This window comes from Mrakia frigida (assembly GCF_051309035.1).
Source record: "Mrakia frigida strain ATCC 22029 unplaced genomic scaffold BDY24scaffold_35, whole genome shotgun sequence".
Lineage (NCBI taxonomy): Eukaryota > Fungi > Basidiomycota > Tremellomycetes > Cystofilobasidiales > Mrakiaceae > Mrakia > Mrakia frigida.
The window spans coordinates 40,170-56,197 of record NW_027481246.1 but is presented as its reverse complement, the minus strand read 5'-3'; the positions used below and the strand labels follow the sequence as shown (position 1 = coordinate 56,197).

General features: G+C 53.9%; 8 protein-coding genes across 8 annotated transcripts; 5 read left to right on the top strand and 3 right to left on the bottom strand.

Moving 5' to 3' along the window:
• Nucleotides 1–125: 125 nt before the first annotated feature.
• Nucleotides 126–1,176, bottom strand: BDY24DRAFT_184187 (uncharacterized protein). Its single transcript, XM_076636346.1, has 6 exons — nt 1,132–1,176; nt 938–1,044; nt 682–849; nt 547–600; nt 288–471; nt 126–214 (listed from the first exon to the last, which is right to left on the bottom strand). The coding sequence occupies exons 2-5, from the start codon at nt 955–957 to the stop codon at nt 300–302; spliced, it is 414 nt and encodes a 137-aa protein (XP_076493374.1). The 5' UTR covers nt 958–1,044; nt 1,132–1,176; the 3' UTR covers nt 126–214; nt 288–299.
• A 79-nt stretch (nt 1,177–1,255) lies between these two features.
• Nucleotides 1,256–4,033, top strand: BDY24DRAFT_444192 (RNA recognition motif domain-containing protein). Its single transcript, XM_076644831.1, has 11 exons — nt 1,256–1,451; nt 1,512–1,689; nt 1,763–1,867; nt 1,930–2,061; nt 2,138–2,308; nt 2,383–2,940; nt 3,044–3,332; nt 3,427–3,494; nt 3,584–3,654; nt 3,748–3,774; nt 3,860–4,033. Exons 1-11 carry the CDS (start codon nt 1,310–1,312, stop codon nt 3,922–3,924), a joined length of 1,806 nt encoding a protein of 601 aa, XP_076493373.1. The 5' UTR covers nt 1,256–1,309; the 3' UTR covers nt 3,925–4,033.
• Nucleotides 4,034–4,138: 105 nt separating this feature from the next.
• On the bottom strand, nt 4,139–5,825 carry BDY24DRAFT_400452 (uncharacterized protein). The gene is made up of 3 exons (XM_076641959.1): nt 5,480–5,825; nt 5,203–5,379; nt 4,139–5,105 (listed from the first exon to the last, which is right to left on the bottom strand). Exons 1-3 carry the CDS (start codon nt 5,634–5,636, stop codon nt 4,267–4,269), a joined length of 1,173 nt encoding a protein of 390 aa, XP_076493372.1. The 5' UTR covers nt 5,637–5,825; the 3' UTR covers nt 4,139–4,266.
• BDY24DRAFT_400450 (PRCC domain-containing protein) lies at nt 5,826–7,617 on the top strand. Its single transcript, XM_076641958.1, has 5 exons — nt 5,826–6,541; nt 6,632–7,035; nt 7,136–7,207; nt 7,337–7,393; nt 7,494–7,617. Exons 1-5 carry the CDS (start codon nt 5,872–5,874, stop codon nt 7,521–7,523), a joined length of 1,233 nt encoding a protein of 410 aa, XP_076493371.1. The 5' UTR covers nt 5,826–5,871; the 3' UTR covers nt 7,524–7,617.
• A 73-nt stretch (nt 7,618–7,690) lies between these two features.
• On the top strand, nt 7,691–10,080 carry BDY24DRAFT_400447 (aldo/keto reductase). The gene is made up of 10 exons (XM_076641957.1): nt 7,691–7,868; nt 7,963–8,035; nt 8,150–8,243; nt 8,369–8,479; nt 8,587–8,593; nt 8,682–8,742; nt 8,824–8,907; nt 8,998–9,109; nt 9,310–9,401; nt 9,539–10,080. The coding sequence occupies exons 1-10, from the start codon at nt 7,821–7,823 to the stop codon at nt 9,778–9,780; spliced, it is 924 nt and encodes a 307-aa protein (XP_076493370.1). The 5' UTR covers nt 7,691–7,820; the 3' UTR covers nt 9,781–10,080.
• Nucleotides 10,081–10,574: 494 nt separating this feature from the next.
• Nucleotides 10,575–13,897, top strand: BDY24DRAFT_418134 (putative phospholipid transporter; the record flags this gene model as incomplete). Its single annotated transcript, XM_076643805.1, has 19 exons — nt 10,575–10,707; nt 10,904–10,938; nt 11,090–11,103; nt 11,237–11,295; nt 11,362–11,468; nt 11,564–11,778; nt 11,871–12,021; nt 12,096–12,182; nt 12,246–12,273; nt 12,381–12,407; nt 12,499–12,597; nt 12,681–12,729; nt 12,818–12,908; nt 13,013–13,043; nt 13,135–13,202; nt 13,305–13,358; nt 13,425–13,551; nt 13,631–13,654; nt 13,734–13,897. The coding sequence occupies 19 exons, from the start codon at nt 10,575–10,577 to the stop codon at nt 13,895–13,897; spliced, it is 1,563 nt and encodes a 520-aa protein (XP_076493369.1).
• BDY24DRAFT_183964 (uncharacterized protein) lies at nt 13,852–14,798 on the top strand. The gene is made up of 2 exons (XM_076636344.1): nt 13,852–14,524; nt 14,608–14,798. Exon 1 carries the CDS (start codon nt 14,002–14,004, stop codon nt 14,473–14,475), a length of 474 nt encoding a protein of 157 aa, XP_076493368.1. The 5' UTR covers nt 13,852–14,001; the 3' UTR covers nt 14,476–14,524; nt 14,608–14,798.
• A 309-nt stretch (nt 14,799–15,107) lies between these two features.
• On the bottom strand, nt 15,108–15,662 carry BDY24DRAFT_418133 (uncharacterized protein; the record flags this gene model as incomplete). Its single annotated transcript, XM_076643804.1, has 2 exons — nt 15,108–15,572; nt 15,642–15,662. 2 exons carry the CDS (start codon nt 15,660–15,662, stop codon nt 15,108–15,110), a joined length of 486 nt encoding a protein of 161 aa, XP_076493367.1.
• Between the last annotated feature and the right edge of the window lie 366 nt (nt 15,663–16,028).

The window sequence follows — 16,028 nt, the reverse complement described above, 5'->3', positions numbered from 1 at the left end:
AGGGTTCAGAAATGAGAGAGAAAGAGCGACGCGTCGAAGATTGAGGACAGACGAGATGATGTTGGTGACGGTCGAAGCGATGGTTGAACCTAAACCAATTTGAGGACCAGTCCCGTGTCCATTTGATGTTGAAGGGCGTGTAGCGGAGGAGGAAGGTGCAGGTGATAGACTTGGAGGGTTTCGAAGGCGAGGATTGGCGACGGCGAGAGGAGGGCTGTAGGATCTTTCGAACAGGAGAGAAGGGCGTCAGCTCAGATGCAGAAGACAAGTGAAAAGCAGGAGCTCACTGAGTTGCAGGTTCACGGCGCCTGACAGAAGAAAGAGAGGTCAGGTCGAGGAAATGAAAGGCAGGGACCTTGACGAGGAGAAACGAACGGGGGTGGGACGAAGGCTCCAGCGTTGGCAGCTCCTGAAGGGACTCGAGTCCATGGACCAGATCGAGGAGAAGTCTGAGGACGTTCGGATGCAGCTCTGAAGAAAACAGAAAGAAGGAGTCAGTTCAGCGGTTCCAAAAACGGTCAACTTCAGAGGGAGTGCTGAGCCCACGTCGAAGGCCTTGAAGGAGTCGAGATGACGCTCAAAGGATCGGTTTCCGTGGTCCTGAAGATCCCAAGGTTGATCAGCTCAGCACTGCTCGTTCGTGAAAAAAGTGTGGGAAGAAGAAGAGAAGGAGAGACGAACCCAGGGCCCGAGAGCCAGTCCTCGACCTTCCTCCTTTCCTGTTCCTCCTCCTGCTGGACTGCTGAAACGGCGGCTGAGGCTGTAGCGGGTTGATGGTCGTCGATGACAGGCGAAGGGTCCAGAGCTTGAGGAGGAAGGACTCCGAGCTCTCGAAGAAGATCGAAGCATCTGGAAGAAGAAAGGGAAGGGGAGGAAGGAGCGAGAGTGTGAGCTCGAGCGAAAGGAAGGAACGCTAGTAAAGCAGAGAAAGGCTCACTCGAGCTCAATGTCGTCCATGGTGAGGGGTTCTATAGTATCTCAGGAGACGACCTGGAAGACCGAGAAAAGAGTGGGGTGTTCTAGCGGCGAGGGGAGGTGTGAGAGCTGTTGGGGAAGGAGTCGGAGAAGGAAATCGGTCAGCTCGCCTATTAGGTGTGTTCCTGCCGCTCCCCTTGGAAACCAGGAGATTACTGGGATCTTGAGTCGATTGATATGTTGTGTTCGCGAGAGGAGAAGACGCGAAGATGAAGATTTTCGAGAAAAGAAGATGTCCGTCTGGGAGAGGAGGACGTGAAACGGATTCGAGTTGACCTTCAACTTCGACGCAACTTCTCGCCTCCCCCGTTCCTCATCTCTCCTATCTCTCGAGATGTACTCGGAATCTCAAGACTGGTTCGATAGGGAAACGAGGAAACATCCCCGAGAAGGACAAGAACCCTCTAGCAGCGTCGAGCCAGCTTCAACGACGAGCTTGCAGGAGGAACCAGGACCTCCTCCTCGTCTCGCTCCAGGTAATTCCATCTCGCTCGGTTTTGATCGTGACTACTGACCTCTTCTTTCTCGCCTTTCAGCTGATCTTATCGCCCAGATCTCTAGAAGTCTCCATCTCCCTGTCCGGCCTTCCTCTCCACCCCCTCCCCCTCCAGCTTCCTTCCCTCCCCTCCCGCCTCGCAACTCCATCTCCCCCTCCGTTCCTGAACCTCATCGACCAAGAGTCAGGTCATCTGCCATAGAGATGTGGTATGGAGAGTGAGTCCTTTCCATCTTCTTTCGGAAATTTTCGATTCTGACGGCCCTTTTGAGTGGTCCTTCCTTTCCACAGAGCTCAACCTTCCCTCCCTTCCTCCTCCTCAAGCTCATCTTCAACCCTTCCTTCAACTTCTCAAGTTCTTCCTCCACCCGTCGCTTTTGCTGCCATACCATCGAAGTGAGTCAATATTTTCTCTCTCGTAAACTTCCCACATCCTGACCCTCCGCACTCTCTTCCAGATCCACCTCTGCTCCCGTCGCCGCTCGTCCCTCCCGTTCCTCCACCTCTCAAACTTCGACTGAAGGAACTCGAGCTGCTTCATCTCGTCCGAATCGACTGCTCAACCTTGCTGGTCTCAAGGAGCTCGTCATGTTCGTCCCTGGTCCCTCTCGGCTCCCTCTCCTTTCGTCGACGCGTGCTGATCCTTCCCTTCTTTCTTCTCTCAAGTCGACCCAAAGACGACCCGCCACTTCTCCGGAACAGATCAGCATCCAAGAGACCTCTGGAAACTTCTCCCGTCGCTGAGAAACCAACCTCTATCTCCCAGAGAGCCGACTCGAGAGACCTCTTGGACGACGATCCTTCTCCGGCTTCCCCTCCGCGACGCGACTTCTCGCTGTCAGTCCTGTCTAGTGGTCTCTCCTCCCTTCAATAAGGCCCAGCTAACCTTTGGCTCCTCTTCTTTCCACCAGACCATCTTCCACCGAACCACTCCTCAAACGAATCCGTCTTTCTCCTTCCCCTCCCTCTCGTCCCTCTCCACCGCGCCTGTCTTCCCCAGCCGTCTCTTCTGTCGCTTCGACTTTTACCGTCGACAACGCAGACAAGCCTCTTCCACCACCACCCTCTTTCCTCCCAGCCAAACCCACGGGCTTCAACGGAGCTGCTCCTCCCAAACCCGTCATCTTCTCCGCTCCTGCTCGTTCGACCTCGACGCGCCCTTCTGCCGCTGGACCCAAATCTCAAGCCCTGATTCAGACGACACCCGATCTTCTAGCAGAAGACTTCAGTCTTGGGAGGTCTAGGACGGCGGGGAGTCCTAGTGATCCCGAGGGAGCTGTCGGGGCACTCATGTTGGTTGACGAGGAGGAAGGAGAAGGGGGAAGTGAGATCAAGTACGAGGAAGATGAGGAGGAGTGGCATCGAGATGAAGAGATGCAGGACGAACAAGAGGAGGTCGGACCTTCTCGTGCTTCGGTGGTGGCTGGCAACGGAAGAGCGAGGCAGAATCCGAGATCTCTGCTCGACCGGTTCGTCTCTCACTCTTTCTCTCCTCTCCTCCCCTCCTTCTTCCTCCTCCCTCAAATCCACGCTCACCGCCCTCATCCATCCTCTCTTCCTTCATCCCATCAGAATCTCACGTGCCACCCACCTTCCATCCTTGGCTCCTCCTCTTCCTGAAACCAACGCTCCCAGTCGTCGACCTCGACCCATCCCCATCGCTCCCCAAACCGCGTCCTCCTCCTCTTCCTCCTCCTCCACTACAACCACCACCGTCCCCTCCCCATCACCCAAACCTTCTCCCACGAGGAGCATCTTCCCCTCAACACCCCAAAATCACGCTACCTTCGTCCCCGTCCCCGGTAAAACGGTTCGAACGAGCGACGGGAGAGAGATTGACCCTAGTACGCTTCATTTAAGGGTGAGTCGGATCGCTCCTTGTAACTCTCCTTTCTGGCTCTATGATAGAGCTCGAGGCTGATCGTATCGTTGGGGTTTGGTTCGTTCTGGCGCAGAAACTTGACCGATCGGTACAGAAGGAAGACCTCGAGGCTGTCTTCGGAGCCTATGGAAGTGTTTTGTCGTTCGTCTGCTTCCCCTTCTCTTTCCCTTCTTCTTGTTCGGTTTCGTTCGCTGAGACTGACGACGGGTTTGGGGTTCGTTCAAACACAGTGCTCGAATCATCGACAAACCGGGCTCTTCAGTCAACTTTGGTTTCGTCACGTTTGCGAGTTCGATACATGGTTCGTCGTTTCCCTGCCCCCTCGTCGTTCATCTCCTCGTCGTTGTGCCGACGAAGATGAAAGCTAACGCTCCGTTTTGCGCTTGTGGTGCAGCCGTGAACGCAAAAATGAGACTGAACGGTGAGCAAGCACGTCGTCTTTTCGTTTCGTACCGAGTCGATCAGAGACTGACCTGTGATTGTGGTTTGTGTTTGGATGTTGGCAGGCAAAGAGTTGGGAAACGGCATAATCGACTGCTCGTATGCTGAAACGGAGACGTTTGTGCTCTGAACAGCGAGAGGAGACGCGCTTGCTTCCCTTGCCTAGATATGCGTTCTATTACGGATCTTCTTCTTTACCAAACATACGAACGGTTGTGTATGCACTTTTTCTTCTCGTCATTTTGTAACGGAGAGAGAATGAGCGAGGAGCAGAGGTCGGAAACCCGACGCGTCGTCTTCGGCGCTTTGTTTCTCTCGATTCTTCCATCCACCTCTTCTCGATGGGTCGGTCGAGCTCAACTTTCCCTACCTTCTAATACCACCAAAGTAGGAATCAAGCTCACGAATCGTCGTTAAAATCGTACTCAGCAAGCTCATCACTTCCTCCCTCCTCCGTCGCGTCTCCCTCCGGTCAACCATCATACTTCCAGCAGTCCACCTCCCTCAAAAACTCCCTCGAACCACTCTCCCGATCCATCCCCTCTCCAACCAGCGTTTCCCTATCCCCAGCGTACGCCAAAAGTTTCGTCACCTGCCTCTTGCTGAGCGGGGAGGTGTTGAGCTCGACGAGGATCCTGCGAAGAAGCTCGACGGGCAGGGATCCGAGGGAAGTGAGAGGCTCGTCGCTGAGGGAGAGATGAGTGGACTCGAGTCGGGTGAGAGGGCGGATGTATCGAGTGAGGAGGATGGTTCGAAAGAGGGGGAGGAGGGAGAGAGCTGCTGAGTGGGTTTGAGCTCGGAGGGAGCGGTTGCGAAAGAAGGCCGCCTGGAGCTTCTCCTGGTGGTGGCGTTTCTTGCTCCTGCTCGTCCAGATGCCTTGGATCGTCTTGTTTCCCTCCTGCACTCGGTCTACGAAGGTGAAGAAGGTCTCGAGATCCGAGACGAAGTTGCGTGCTTCTTCCATCCTCTGGTCGACCCGGACGTATTCGAGGCTGCTCTCCCTTCCCTGTTCGATGATCTGGATCAGGAGGGCTTCGGCGCACTCTGTCACGGATGATGGGCAGCGGAGGTCGAGGGTGAGGCGGTTCAGGTTCGAGTTGGTGGTGAAGTGGATGAGGAGGAAGGTGAGAAGATCGAGGAGGGTGCGATTTTTGAAGGTGCAGTAAGCGAGGTTGAGATGGCGCAGGGTGGGATGTTGGGCGATCGAAAGAAGGTATCCGATGGAAGAGAGTCTGAAGGTGCTTCGGATCCTGATCTCTTGAAGATTTGGAAGGGAGGAGAGGAAGGGGAGGAGGAGAGGGAGAACGTAGGCTGAGCCGGGACGAAGGAAAGACGAGGAATTGAGGTCAGTGGACGGACATCAGATAGACAGAAGGATGGCAGCAGCCCAAGAACATAGATTACTGACCGTTCATCTCACGTCTAAAGGCCTGAACTTCTACGAATCTGAGCATCCTTGATCGCTTTCCGATCTCTCGAAGGAGCTGTCGAAAGCCAGCCTCTCCCAGCTCGTCCCCGACCGTCCCGAGATCCAGCTTTGCGGTGTTGGTCTTGAAGGTGGCGATGAAGGCAGACACGAAGAGATCTGGTGTCAAGAAGAGATCGGGGCGAAGTCAGATGAAGGAACGAGGAGGAAACAAAGGAGGGAAGGAGAGCTCGACGCATCTCAGCGTCTCCTCGCTCACTTTCGTTGACACCCTGCTCGAACTCGACGTCAAAGGAACCTACACTGAATCGCATGACGACTTCCTCGTCTTCTAAAGTGATGGATTCTGCTCCCGAGCAGTTGTCAAGGTCGTCGATGTTGAGAGGACGAGCAATGAGAGAACCCGTCGAGGCCATGATTGAAGGAGAGGTGGGAGAGGGCAGAGAAGAGAAGAAGATTGGTGGAGGGAATTCACGATCAGATCGAGTGAAGATGGACGTTGACTTGAGTGGAGGGATGCTTTGAATAAGACGATAAAGCTCGATTATGGGCGATGGAGGGAAAGAGAAGGAAGAGAAGGAGGTTGGTTTCGAGGTCAACCCAAACCACCACACACCTTCTTACTCTTCTTTCCTTTCCTCTCCTTTCAGCATGGCCCTCGTCGATTACGGATCCGATTCCGAAGGCTCAGACGACGAACAACCCACTCCTATTACCGTCGCAGCTCCTCCTCCTCCCCTTGCTTCAGCCAAAGCGAAGCAGCAGCAACCCAAATCCACGCCAGCTCCTCCCCCTCCTCCTTCTCGACCTGCTCCCTCCTCGTATGCTTCCACCTCTGGACTCAACCTTCCTCCTCCCAAGGTAGCCTCTCGTAAACGAACAGCTCCCAAGTTCACCCTCGAGCCCACCTCGTCCATCCCTCTCGACGCCGAGGCTGCTTCCTCCTCCAGCTCGACCCTCGAACCTCCAACGAAACGAGCCAAAGTCGTCCCTCCTCCAGGAAGTGGTTCCTCCGCTCTCCTCTCCATGCTTCCAGCACCCAAACTGGCTCTGCCTCAAGGGAAAGCGATGCCCAAACCTGTGGTGTTGAAGCCTCTGGAGGTTGGACTCGATGGAAGGATCGAGACGTTCGCGTTTGAACGAGACGGAGAGGAGGAGGACGACGAGCCTGTCGCGATGGATTTCTCGAGGAAACCTGGGACTGCAGGAGCGGTGGAGACGAAGAAGGAAGATATGAAGGTGGTGAAGCCGTTGGATTGGAAGTTGAAGAGTGTAGTAGCGGAGAAGAAGGCTCCCGTCTTGATGGATTTCTTTGGGATGGGTGAGCTCGACGATTCTTCCCTCTCTCCTTCGTCGGTTCTTTCATGAGCTAACCCTGAGACTGATCCCATTTTCATCTTCGCCACCTCAGGATCCACGTCAACCTCAGCTCCCAAGTCCTTCGTCCCAACTTCCTCCTCGGCAGCACCTTCAACCTCCTCCTCAGCTCCCTCAGCAGCGTCCTCCTCCATCAGCATCACCTCCGCTCCCCTCGTCCCAACCTTCGTCCCTCCCGAACCAACCTCCACGGACGCCTACCCAGGCTACTACCTCCACCCCAAGACCAAAGAATGGGCAGCCTACGATCCAGAGTACTACAACTCGTTCTGGAACGCTTGGAAGGAGGAGGAGAAGAAGAGCAAGGAGGGAAAGGAGGGCAAAGGTTGGAAGGGACTCGATACGGGGATGGGAGAGGTCGAAGAGTTCAAGGTTGCGGATCAGGGGCTGGGAGCTGGAGGGAGTGGGCTGCTGGGTGCTTCGAGTGCGAAGTTGGATGTGAGTCTTCGTCCTCCCTTCCGCGTGAGCGACGCGTCGCATCAACTGACCGCCCCGCTCTTCTTGTCTCTTTGCGCCTGCTCTTTCTTGTTATCTGCAGGTTCCTGCACCCAAGACCAAAGGAGGATCCAAGCATGCTCAGCGAAACCAGCTTTCCTCGCTCGTTGCGAATGTGCGTTTTCTTTCTTCCTTTCGTTCCCCCTCCGTCGCTTCCCCTGCTTTTCTTCGCAGCTTCGCTTCTGTCCCTCCTCCCTCAATCTCGACGTACTGACCCTCTAATCTTCCACTTCCTCCTCAACAGGCTCAAAGCAATCGTTCCGCGCTGGAGGAGCAGATCGCGACGGCGAAGAGGAACAAGGTCAGCCCTCTTCCCTTCCTTCTTTCCGCCACCCCCTCTTCAGCTCGACTTGAAACTAACTCTCTCCTTCTCTTCGTTTCCGCTTCTCTTCCCCATTCAGAGAGCTGCTGGTCAAGCCTACGGTTTCTAGATTTCGTTCTGGCTCTTACATCGTCATCGTCCTGTCGTCGTTTTTTCTCCATATCTCTGCTGCTACGATGTCTTTGCGTCTTTCGACATCTGTATCTCTTTCTTTCTGAGCTTTCTACACCTCAGCTGCTGCTAGCTGCTACCCTTGGCAGCTTCTTTCAAGCAGCGAAACGAAAGACAGCAAAACCATGCTTCGACCTCAGCACCTCCACTTTGCTCTCTCGCCTTCGTCCGAAACGAGCACCAGTCGTTTCCTTTGCCCTCCAACTCCCACCCCACTTCAAACCGAATACTAGACATGCCCTTCACCACCATCACCCTCAACGACGGACGAAAGATCCCTGAGGTTCGTTCCCTTCTCTCCGATCGATGATCTATAGATGAGCTCCACGCTGAACCTCTCCGTCCCTTCCTTTCCTTTCTCGCTTCTCTCGAACCAGATTGCCTACGGTTCTTGGACCTTGGGAAACGGACGAGAGGTGATCGATCAGGTTGAGCAGGGGTTGGATACTGGTGAGCTCGAGTCACCTTTGACTCTCTCTGGTCTTCCTCCTTCCTTCCCCTTTTTGAAGAGAGCCTGAAGAGAAAGCTGACTCGAGCGGATTTTTCGTTGGTGGGAGCATATAGGTTTCGACCACCTCGACACCGCTCAAGTCTACAGGAACGAGGAGGAAGTTGGGATCGCTTTCCACGAGAGTGGGCTGAGCAGGGAGGAGGTTTGGTGAGCTTGAGCTCGACTCGTTTCTCCTTTTCTTCCTTCGTTTCCGTCGTCCCTTCCTTCTTCTCTCCCTTTTTTAAACCACTCAAGGTCACTGACTCGCTTTCACTTGTGCTCGGGCTTGTTAGGATCACCTCCAAATGGTCGGGAGCCTGGATGGGGGAGAAACAGCTCAGCATCACTGATTCGTTGAAGGCGAGTTTGGCAAAGCTCAAAATTGAGTATCTGGATCTGTACTTGTGAGTGAGAGAGCGCTAGGCAGAAGGGAGCAGGGGTGAGGGATGAGGATGAGGATGAGGACGACAGTGACTGAAATTGCGTTCGTTTGATGGCGATGCGAAAACAGGATCCACGTCCGTTCCGTCTCTCTCTTCTGTCTCTTCTCCTCCTTCGTGTTCCCGAAGCTGACTGACTCACTATGTGGACTCTTCCGATGTAAAGGCTGCCTCTCTCTGTCAAGAGCAAGGCATCAACTCCTGCTGGGCTGAGATGGAAGCTCTTCGTTCGTCCCTCTTATTCTCCCTCGAGCACGCCCTTCTGACTCTCGTGCTGACCTCCGTTTCGCTCTTTTCTCGCAATGCAGAGGCCGCTGGACTCGTCAAGTCGATCGGAGTATCCAACTTCCAGATCGCTGATCTCGAGGTCCTTCTTTCCAAGGCCAAAGTCGGTGAGTCTTCGAGACGACTCCGACCTCGTTCTTTCTCTTCGTCCTCTCGTCGCTGACTGCTGCCCATTTGGATCATGGAACGGATTTCAGTGCCCGCCGTCAACCAGATCCTCATCCACCCTTACGTCTATCACCAGACCAAGCCTTTGATCGCTTACCTCAAGACCAAGAACATCGTCCCCGAGGCGTACTCTGCTCTCGTTCGTCCACCATCTCGCAGCTCCCTGTTCTGGTCCTTTTTTTGAGTTCGACTGACTGATCGCCTTCCCTTCCTTGATTTCGTTCCATCTCAGATGTGAGTACTTGCCTTTCAACGGCTCGAGAGAAGTCGAAGAGATGCGACGCGTCTCTCGATCTAGTCTTCGTCACTGAGCCCGGATCCTCTTCTTCTCCTTTTCTCAGTCCTCTCACCAAAGGACCCGACGGAACTCCTCTGAGGAAGGTCCTCGATAAGATCTCGGAGAAGCACAAGATCGCTCCCGAGCAGACTCTTCGTTCGTCCCCACCGTCCTTCCTCACCATCTCTTGCTCTCTCTCCCCCGCTCTCGTTTCCCCCAGTTCGACACCTTCTTTCCCATCGCTAACTCTTCCTTCTCTTCTTCCCTCTACCTCTCTTCTTCACCGTCATCAGTCGGCTGGGTCCGAACCAAAGGAGTCATCATCATTACGACCTCGTCCAAAAAAGAACGACTCGAGAGGTATATCGCCGTTGGGGATATCAAGCTTTCCAAGAAGGACGTTGAGGAGATCGATGAGGCTGGGAAGAAGGGGATCCCTGCGTCGACGAGGGCTTGGGTTGGGAGGGTCGTGGTGGGAGTTGCTGGGCTGGTTGGGGTGGCGATTTGGGGAGCGAGGGGGTTGGGACGACTTTGAGTGGTGATGGTGGGAGGAAGGGAGATCTTGGTCAGTATCTGAATGATGGATGATCTGAGCTGGTTTCGGGTGAAGCGAGGAGAGGTGAGAGACCTTATGGGGGTTTGGGACGCGTCGAGGCAAAATGGGAACGAGGTCGAGGAACGTTTTGCCTTCTTCGTAGAACGTTTACCTGCTTCCCACGTTGGTAACCTCCTTCGCGTGCCAGCTCAAAACATTCTGGCTATTCGAGGAGCATCCTAAAAGAAAATCGAAGGAGGGGAAGGGAGGTGAGTCGAGAACGTGTCGATGGGGAAACGCGGCCGACGCGTTGAGACTCTCTTCAGCTCCAGAATCGTCTCGAGAAGGAGCTGGCAGGAGAGGATTCTAACCCTTACCCATCGAGCTCGCTGCTGAGCACCAGCGTGAGGCAGATGCGAAAACTTGATCTCGGATTTTCCCGACATCGGAGCTTCAGCCACAAACAGCCGAAATTAGACTCGTCGAGATTGATCTCTTGATCTCTTATCTTCCTCGCCCTCTTCCTCTCCAAATTTGCGTTCCTCTCAGTTGCCCGTCTCTTCTCCATCTATACATAAGCATATTTTTTATCCGCCGAGTCTTATCGCATCGGAACAGACGGCTCGTGCGAAGGGACGATCTTCGAGCTGTCTTCCCCTCCTCCTTTGTTTTTTGGTCCTCTGCCGGACTCTACTCCATGCGGAGCTGTCTTTTTGATTGAAGGTCTCTGCTTCCCTCTTCTTCCCCCCAACCATCACAGTCGAATCTTCCTCTTTCAAGCCGACTACAAAGCCATGGGATTCTTTACTAGGAAGAAGTCGAACGAGACCGTCGTCGAGACGCGGGACGAGAAGAAGGACGGAGCGGTTGTAGAGGTTGATGAGGTCGCTGAGGAAACTGGACTGTCGAAAGTTGGACTGATCTTTGGTGAGTTCGTATCTCCTTCGGCCGGACCACGTTGAGGCTCCTTCGAAGAGGGGGAGAGGGGAGGAGGAGGAGGTTGAGCTCAACTCATCGTCAGGTCGAACGACCTCCTTCGATAATCGATTCTCGCCAGCACGATCGCTTTTTTGACTTCGAGACGGTGCTAACGCTCCCCTTTATCTCGCTCCTCTCCGTTCAGCCTGTGGAGCTGCTCTCTTCAGTGATGGATATGCTGTGAGTAGGCATTGCTCTCTCGACCTTCAACGGTCAAAGCCGGCTCGCTGCCTGCCTTTCTTCCTTCTCTCCGTGGTCCTCCCCTTTGACCTCCCCGCATCGCTGACCGACATTTCGTCTCTCTTATCTTGCAACCTCTATTCCCAAACAGAACGCTGCCATTGGGTGAGTACCGGCTGAGTCGAAAGTTCAGGCTTCGCGTCCGGAGTTTTTCCCTCGTCGGATCAGGTCCTCTTGAAAATCGCTTTGCTCACGTTTCCTCCCCTCCGCTCCTTCTACCTCTTTCTCCCATCTTCAGACCTGTGAACACGATCCTCTCTGGATATCTATATCCTGCCGAGATCGCCAACACGAACTGTGAGTGCGCGTCGTCTTTTCGAACGACGTGTAAGCGACGAGCTGAGCCGTTCGCTGCCTTCTCAGACTCCCAACTCCTCTCCTCTATGGCCTTCGCTGGGACGGTCGTCGGTATGCTGACGTTTGGATTCCTTGCGGACAAGGTTGGGCGGAAGAGCGGGATGCTAGCGGCGGTAATCATTCTTCTTTCTCTCCCTCTCGTTCGTCGAAGCCGTGTCGGTTCGCCCACGTTCTGACGACCTCCCCTTTGTCTTCCTTCCTTTCTCAGACCACCATCATCTTCGTCTTTATGGCTCTCAGTTCGGCTGCGAAGGCTGGAGATTCCATTCCTGGCATGCTCAAGGCTTTGATCGCCTACAGATTTCTTTGCGGAGTCGGGATAGGAGCAGAGTATCCTTCTGGATCTGTAGCTTGTTCTGAGAACACCGAGGCAAAGGGAGTGAGGAAGGATCGTCAGCAGATGTACTTCATTCTTGCCACCAAGTGCGTCGTTCCGCTTTTCTTCTCCATCGAGTACGAGCGACGCGTCAAAGGGCTGACCTCTTCCCCTCTTCTTTTCCTCGCCTCACTCTCAGCTCAATGATTGACCTCGGTTTCGTCGTAGCATCCTTTGTCCCTCTCGTTCTGCTCTGGATCGGAGGGATGGGATACCTTCGTGTAGTTTGGCGAGTCACTCTCGGGTTGGGTTGCATTCCTCCGATGATTCTGCTCTATTTCCGAATCAAGGTCAGTTATTTTTTGTACTAATCGGTCGTCTGTTATACTGACTACTGTCTAATCTGCACTTTAAAACTCTACAGATGAGGGAACCGGAGGCCTACAGGAAGAACGGAATGAAGAACGTCGAGATTCCGCATTGGCTCATTTTCAAGAAGTACTGGCCTCGAGTGAGTCACCTTTTCACTCTTGATTACGAGGCTAGACTGAAGAGTTACGTCTTCTGCTTTCAGCTTGTCGCGATCTCGATCTGCTGGTTCAGTGAGTTCTGAGGCTGAAAACGATGCGGCTGGTCTTCAAGCCCGCTGACACCGTTTCTATACCTTCCTCAACCTTTAATCACCTTGTTTGCGTTCTATGATCCGCAGTATACGACTGGGTTGTATACGCGTTCGGTGAGTAAAACATCTAGGATACATCCAGGCCCTGCGAGCGTTTCTTCCTCCCGTCGATCGCTCACCTTCCGTCCCGCCCTTCTCATTCCAGGGATTTACTCCAGTACCATCATCTCGGTGGCCGATCCCAACTCCACTTTGTATACGTCGCTTGGATGGGGCTGTCTCGCCAACGTTTTTTACCTTCCTGGTAAGTCGCTGTCGCTCGTTCGACCTGTCGACACGTCTTGATTTGCTGACTTGATTCTCTTCTCGATTGTGTTCCTTGCGTAGGAACCATCATCGGAGCTTTGTTTGTCTCAGACAGATTCGGACCCAAGTAGTGAGTGCCTGCAGTTTCCGATGAAAGCACTAGAACGGCATCGCTCGCATTTTTTGCTGACGCGCGTCTCTCTTCCTTGCCCTCGAAGCACCATGATCTTCGGGCTCTGTATGCAGTCTCTCCTAGGCTTCGTACTCTCTGGGGCCTACACTCCTTTGACCAGGCCGGAAAACATCGCTGTGAGTCTCACAACATGCGAAGAGCAGAGAATGGGAAGACGCGACGGAAATCTGCGATTGCTTCTGACCACATTGCCGTCCATTCGGAATTTCTTCAATTACAGGGATTTACTATTCTGTATGGAGTGTTTCTATGTGAGTTAAATCGAAGATTAAGCTTCTTCTTTCGTTCATTGGGGTGCTCGAACGCGTCCGCTGAATCTTTTTTCTTCTCTTGCCTTCGCAGCCTTCGGAGAGCTCGGACCTGGAAACTCTCTTGGTCTTCTAGCTTCGAAGAGTATCGGACCTACTGCTGTGAGTGTGGTAGACTTGATCTCAGGCGCCGCCAACGAGGAGAAAGATTCTCGCGTCGGTCAAGCTGACCCGTCTTCTCTTCCTTTCCTTTCCCTTCATCAGGTCCGAGGACAGTATTACGGACTCGCCGCTGCCATCGGAAAGATTGGAGCTTTCGTAAGTGAACTTCGATCTCAGCAACGTCTCGGCGACCAGCTGATCTCGATCTCTGCCTTTCCCTAGGCTGGAACGTACTCCTTCAAAGCCATTATCGCCGACCTCGGTGGATCTGGAACCTACAAGGGTGATACTGGACCCTTCTACATTGCTTCGTGCTTGGCGCTCGTCTCTGCTGCGTTCGTCTACTTTTGTGAGTCTTGTCCTGTTCAGTCGTCCCTCTCCGACGCGTCTCGACGGTTGGCTGATAAATCCTCTCTTCCTTCCGCCAGTCATCCCCAACATCGATGCCGACTGTCAGTGATCAACTTACTCTCTTCCCCAAAAAACTTGCTTGACTGACTCGATCTTCTTTATCGTCTTACCTCCCTTCAGTCATGGCTCGAGAGGACATCGCTTTCCGAGCCTACCTCGAGGAGAACGGATGGGACACGTCTAAGATGGGTGATTCTTTGATCGTCGATGAGGAGAAAATCATCGTTCACGACAAACATGGAGAGGAGGTCATCATCGATGGACCCGGTGGAGCGATGAAGTGAGGCGACGCGTCGACGAGCCGGTTTCCAAAGGGAGGGAAGTAGAGAGCGGTGAGGTCAGGATCTCAAACTCTTTCAACAACTTAACGATAGCTTATTCAACATTAATGCGTATAGAACTTTGTGACTTCGTGCGAGGAGAAACGCGTCTTCCTCCCTCCCCTCCTCGCTCCCGGAGCTGCTCGTTTTTATTTCACCGTCAATCCCTCCTCCCCTTCAAATCCATCCTCTTTGCACGAGGTCTCTTCATCTCCGAACTCGGCAATGCCGCCTCCCTCCGTCTTCCTAACCCCCCGCGTCGACGACGAAACGGCGGATCGGATCCCCTCCCCCTCGTCCCTCTCGTCGCTTTCCCTCAGCCCACCAACTTCGTTTGGATAGCAGAAATCATGTCTGACTCTACAGTCCAAGTCGTCCCCATCGAACTCCGGCTTGAGATTCTCCAGATCGTCGCGGCGAGAAGAGAGCTCGAGGACGAGCAGAAGCTTGCTTCCTTTTCGAGAAGAACGAGCTGTTACGTACGGTATCAGCGCCGAGGAGAGGATGAGGAGGGAGGCAGAGAAGGTGAGGAGGAGAGGTGAGACGCAGGAGACGTTGAGGAGGTGCAGTGAGGTTTGTTGGAGTTGGAAGGTGAGTTTGCAGACGCGTCGTCCGTTTTCGTCTCTCGCGGCTGAAGCTTACCTTTCTTTCTTTCCTTCCTTTCGTCTTTCCAGCATCTCGTAACACCCCTCCTCTATGCCCATCCAATCATCCACAACCCTCCCTCCCTCTTCCCGTTCCTCTCCAACCGACGCACCTCCTCTTCTTCCTCTCCTCCTCTCACTCACCACCTCTAATCTCTCACTATCCTCCCACTGGCCTCGTTCTCCAGTTCAACCACAACCGCATCTCAACCCCGCTTCCCAAACGACATCCTCAAACTCCTCTCCCTCCCTCCCTCTTTCGCCTCCTCAACCCTCACCCACTCCTCCTCCTCCTCAGCCTTCCCCCACCTCCACAACCTCGCCCCTTCTGCTACGGGTCGAGCTCTGAGAGAGGAATTGCCGAGCGAGGTAGGTCCAGGTGCGAGGGCGGAAATCGAGCTTGAGGACCGAAACGAGAAACGACGACGAGGACTCAGGAAGGGCTGAAGAAAGAAGGAAATTACGAGGTCAGTTGATCCATACTTCAACCATATAGGAATTGAACTCACCCTTTCCTATCGATCTATCGCTCAGAGATAATGTCTATCGGTCTTCGCTCTCACAAGCCCAACGGCCCTCTTGATCGTCGCCTTGTCGAGCTCACTCTCGACCCTCAAAACAGCCTCGGGTCTCCCAAACCACTCTCCATGCCCCTCGTCCTTCCCTCCAGGATGTACAATCCCCACGAACCAAGCCGTCTTGGACGCATCTTCCTCGTCTGTCGTGATTGTGAAAGGCAGAAGGGAATCGACGAGCTTCTCTCCTTCGAAGAAGAAGTCGACGGGGAGGAGGGTGATTTGGGAGCGAGAGAGGAGCGTTTGAGCTGAAGAGAGGGCTTGGGAGGAGAGCGGGAGAGGAGAGGTTGGATCGGAGAGCGTGGTGGGGAGGTGGTGGTGCGTCGAAGATGAAGATGAAGAGGGATGGGAGGAGGGAGGAAGGAGGAGAAGCTGGAGGAGGATGGTTTCCGTCGGGAGGGAAAAGGTGACGATTCGAAGCTGCAGATAACGAAAGAAAAGGTCGTTAGAGACGTGTTGAGATGGAAGTTGAGATAGTTTAGAACGTACTTTGATAGGAGAAGAGCTCATTTTTTCTTTCTTGTTGATGGCTGTTTGAGAATCGAAACTACTTGAGCTCGTCCTCCTCTTTCCCCTCAAACACTCACCCCCGCTTTCTTCTTCGCTTCCCTCCTCTCTTTTCCATCTTTCTCCTCTCTTTCGTCTCCTCTCCCTCCTCCTCTGGACAGCAACCGCGACCAGGTCGTCGTTCTCTTCTCTCGATTGAAACCTCGACCACCACCACGACCTCCGAACGGAACGTCAACAGCTCGCCTCCCTTCTCGCTTCCCTCTCCCTCTCCTCCCCTCCCCGGACTGTTTCCCTGTAAGTAGTAGTTGAACCTTTTCTCCTTGCCTCCGAACCTAGAGCTTAGTAGTACACCATGTGCATTCCATC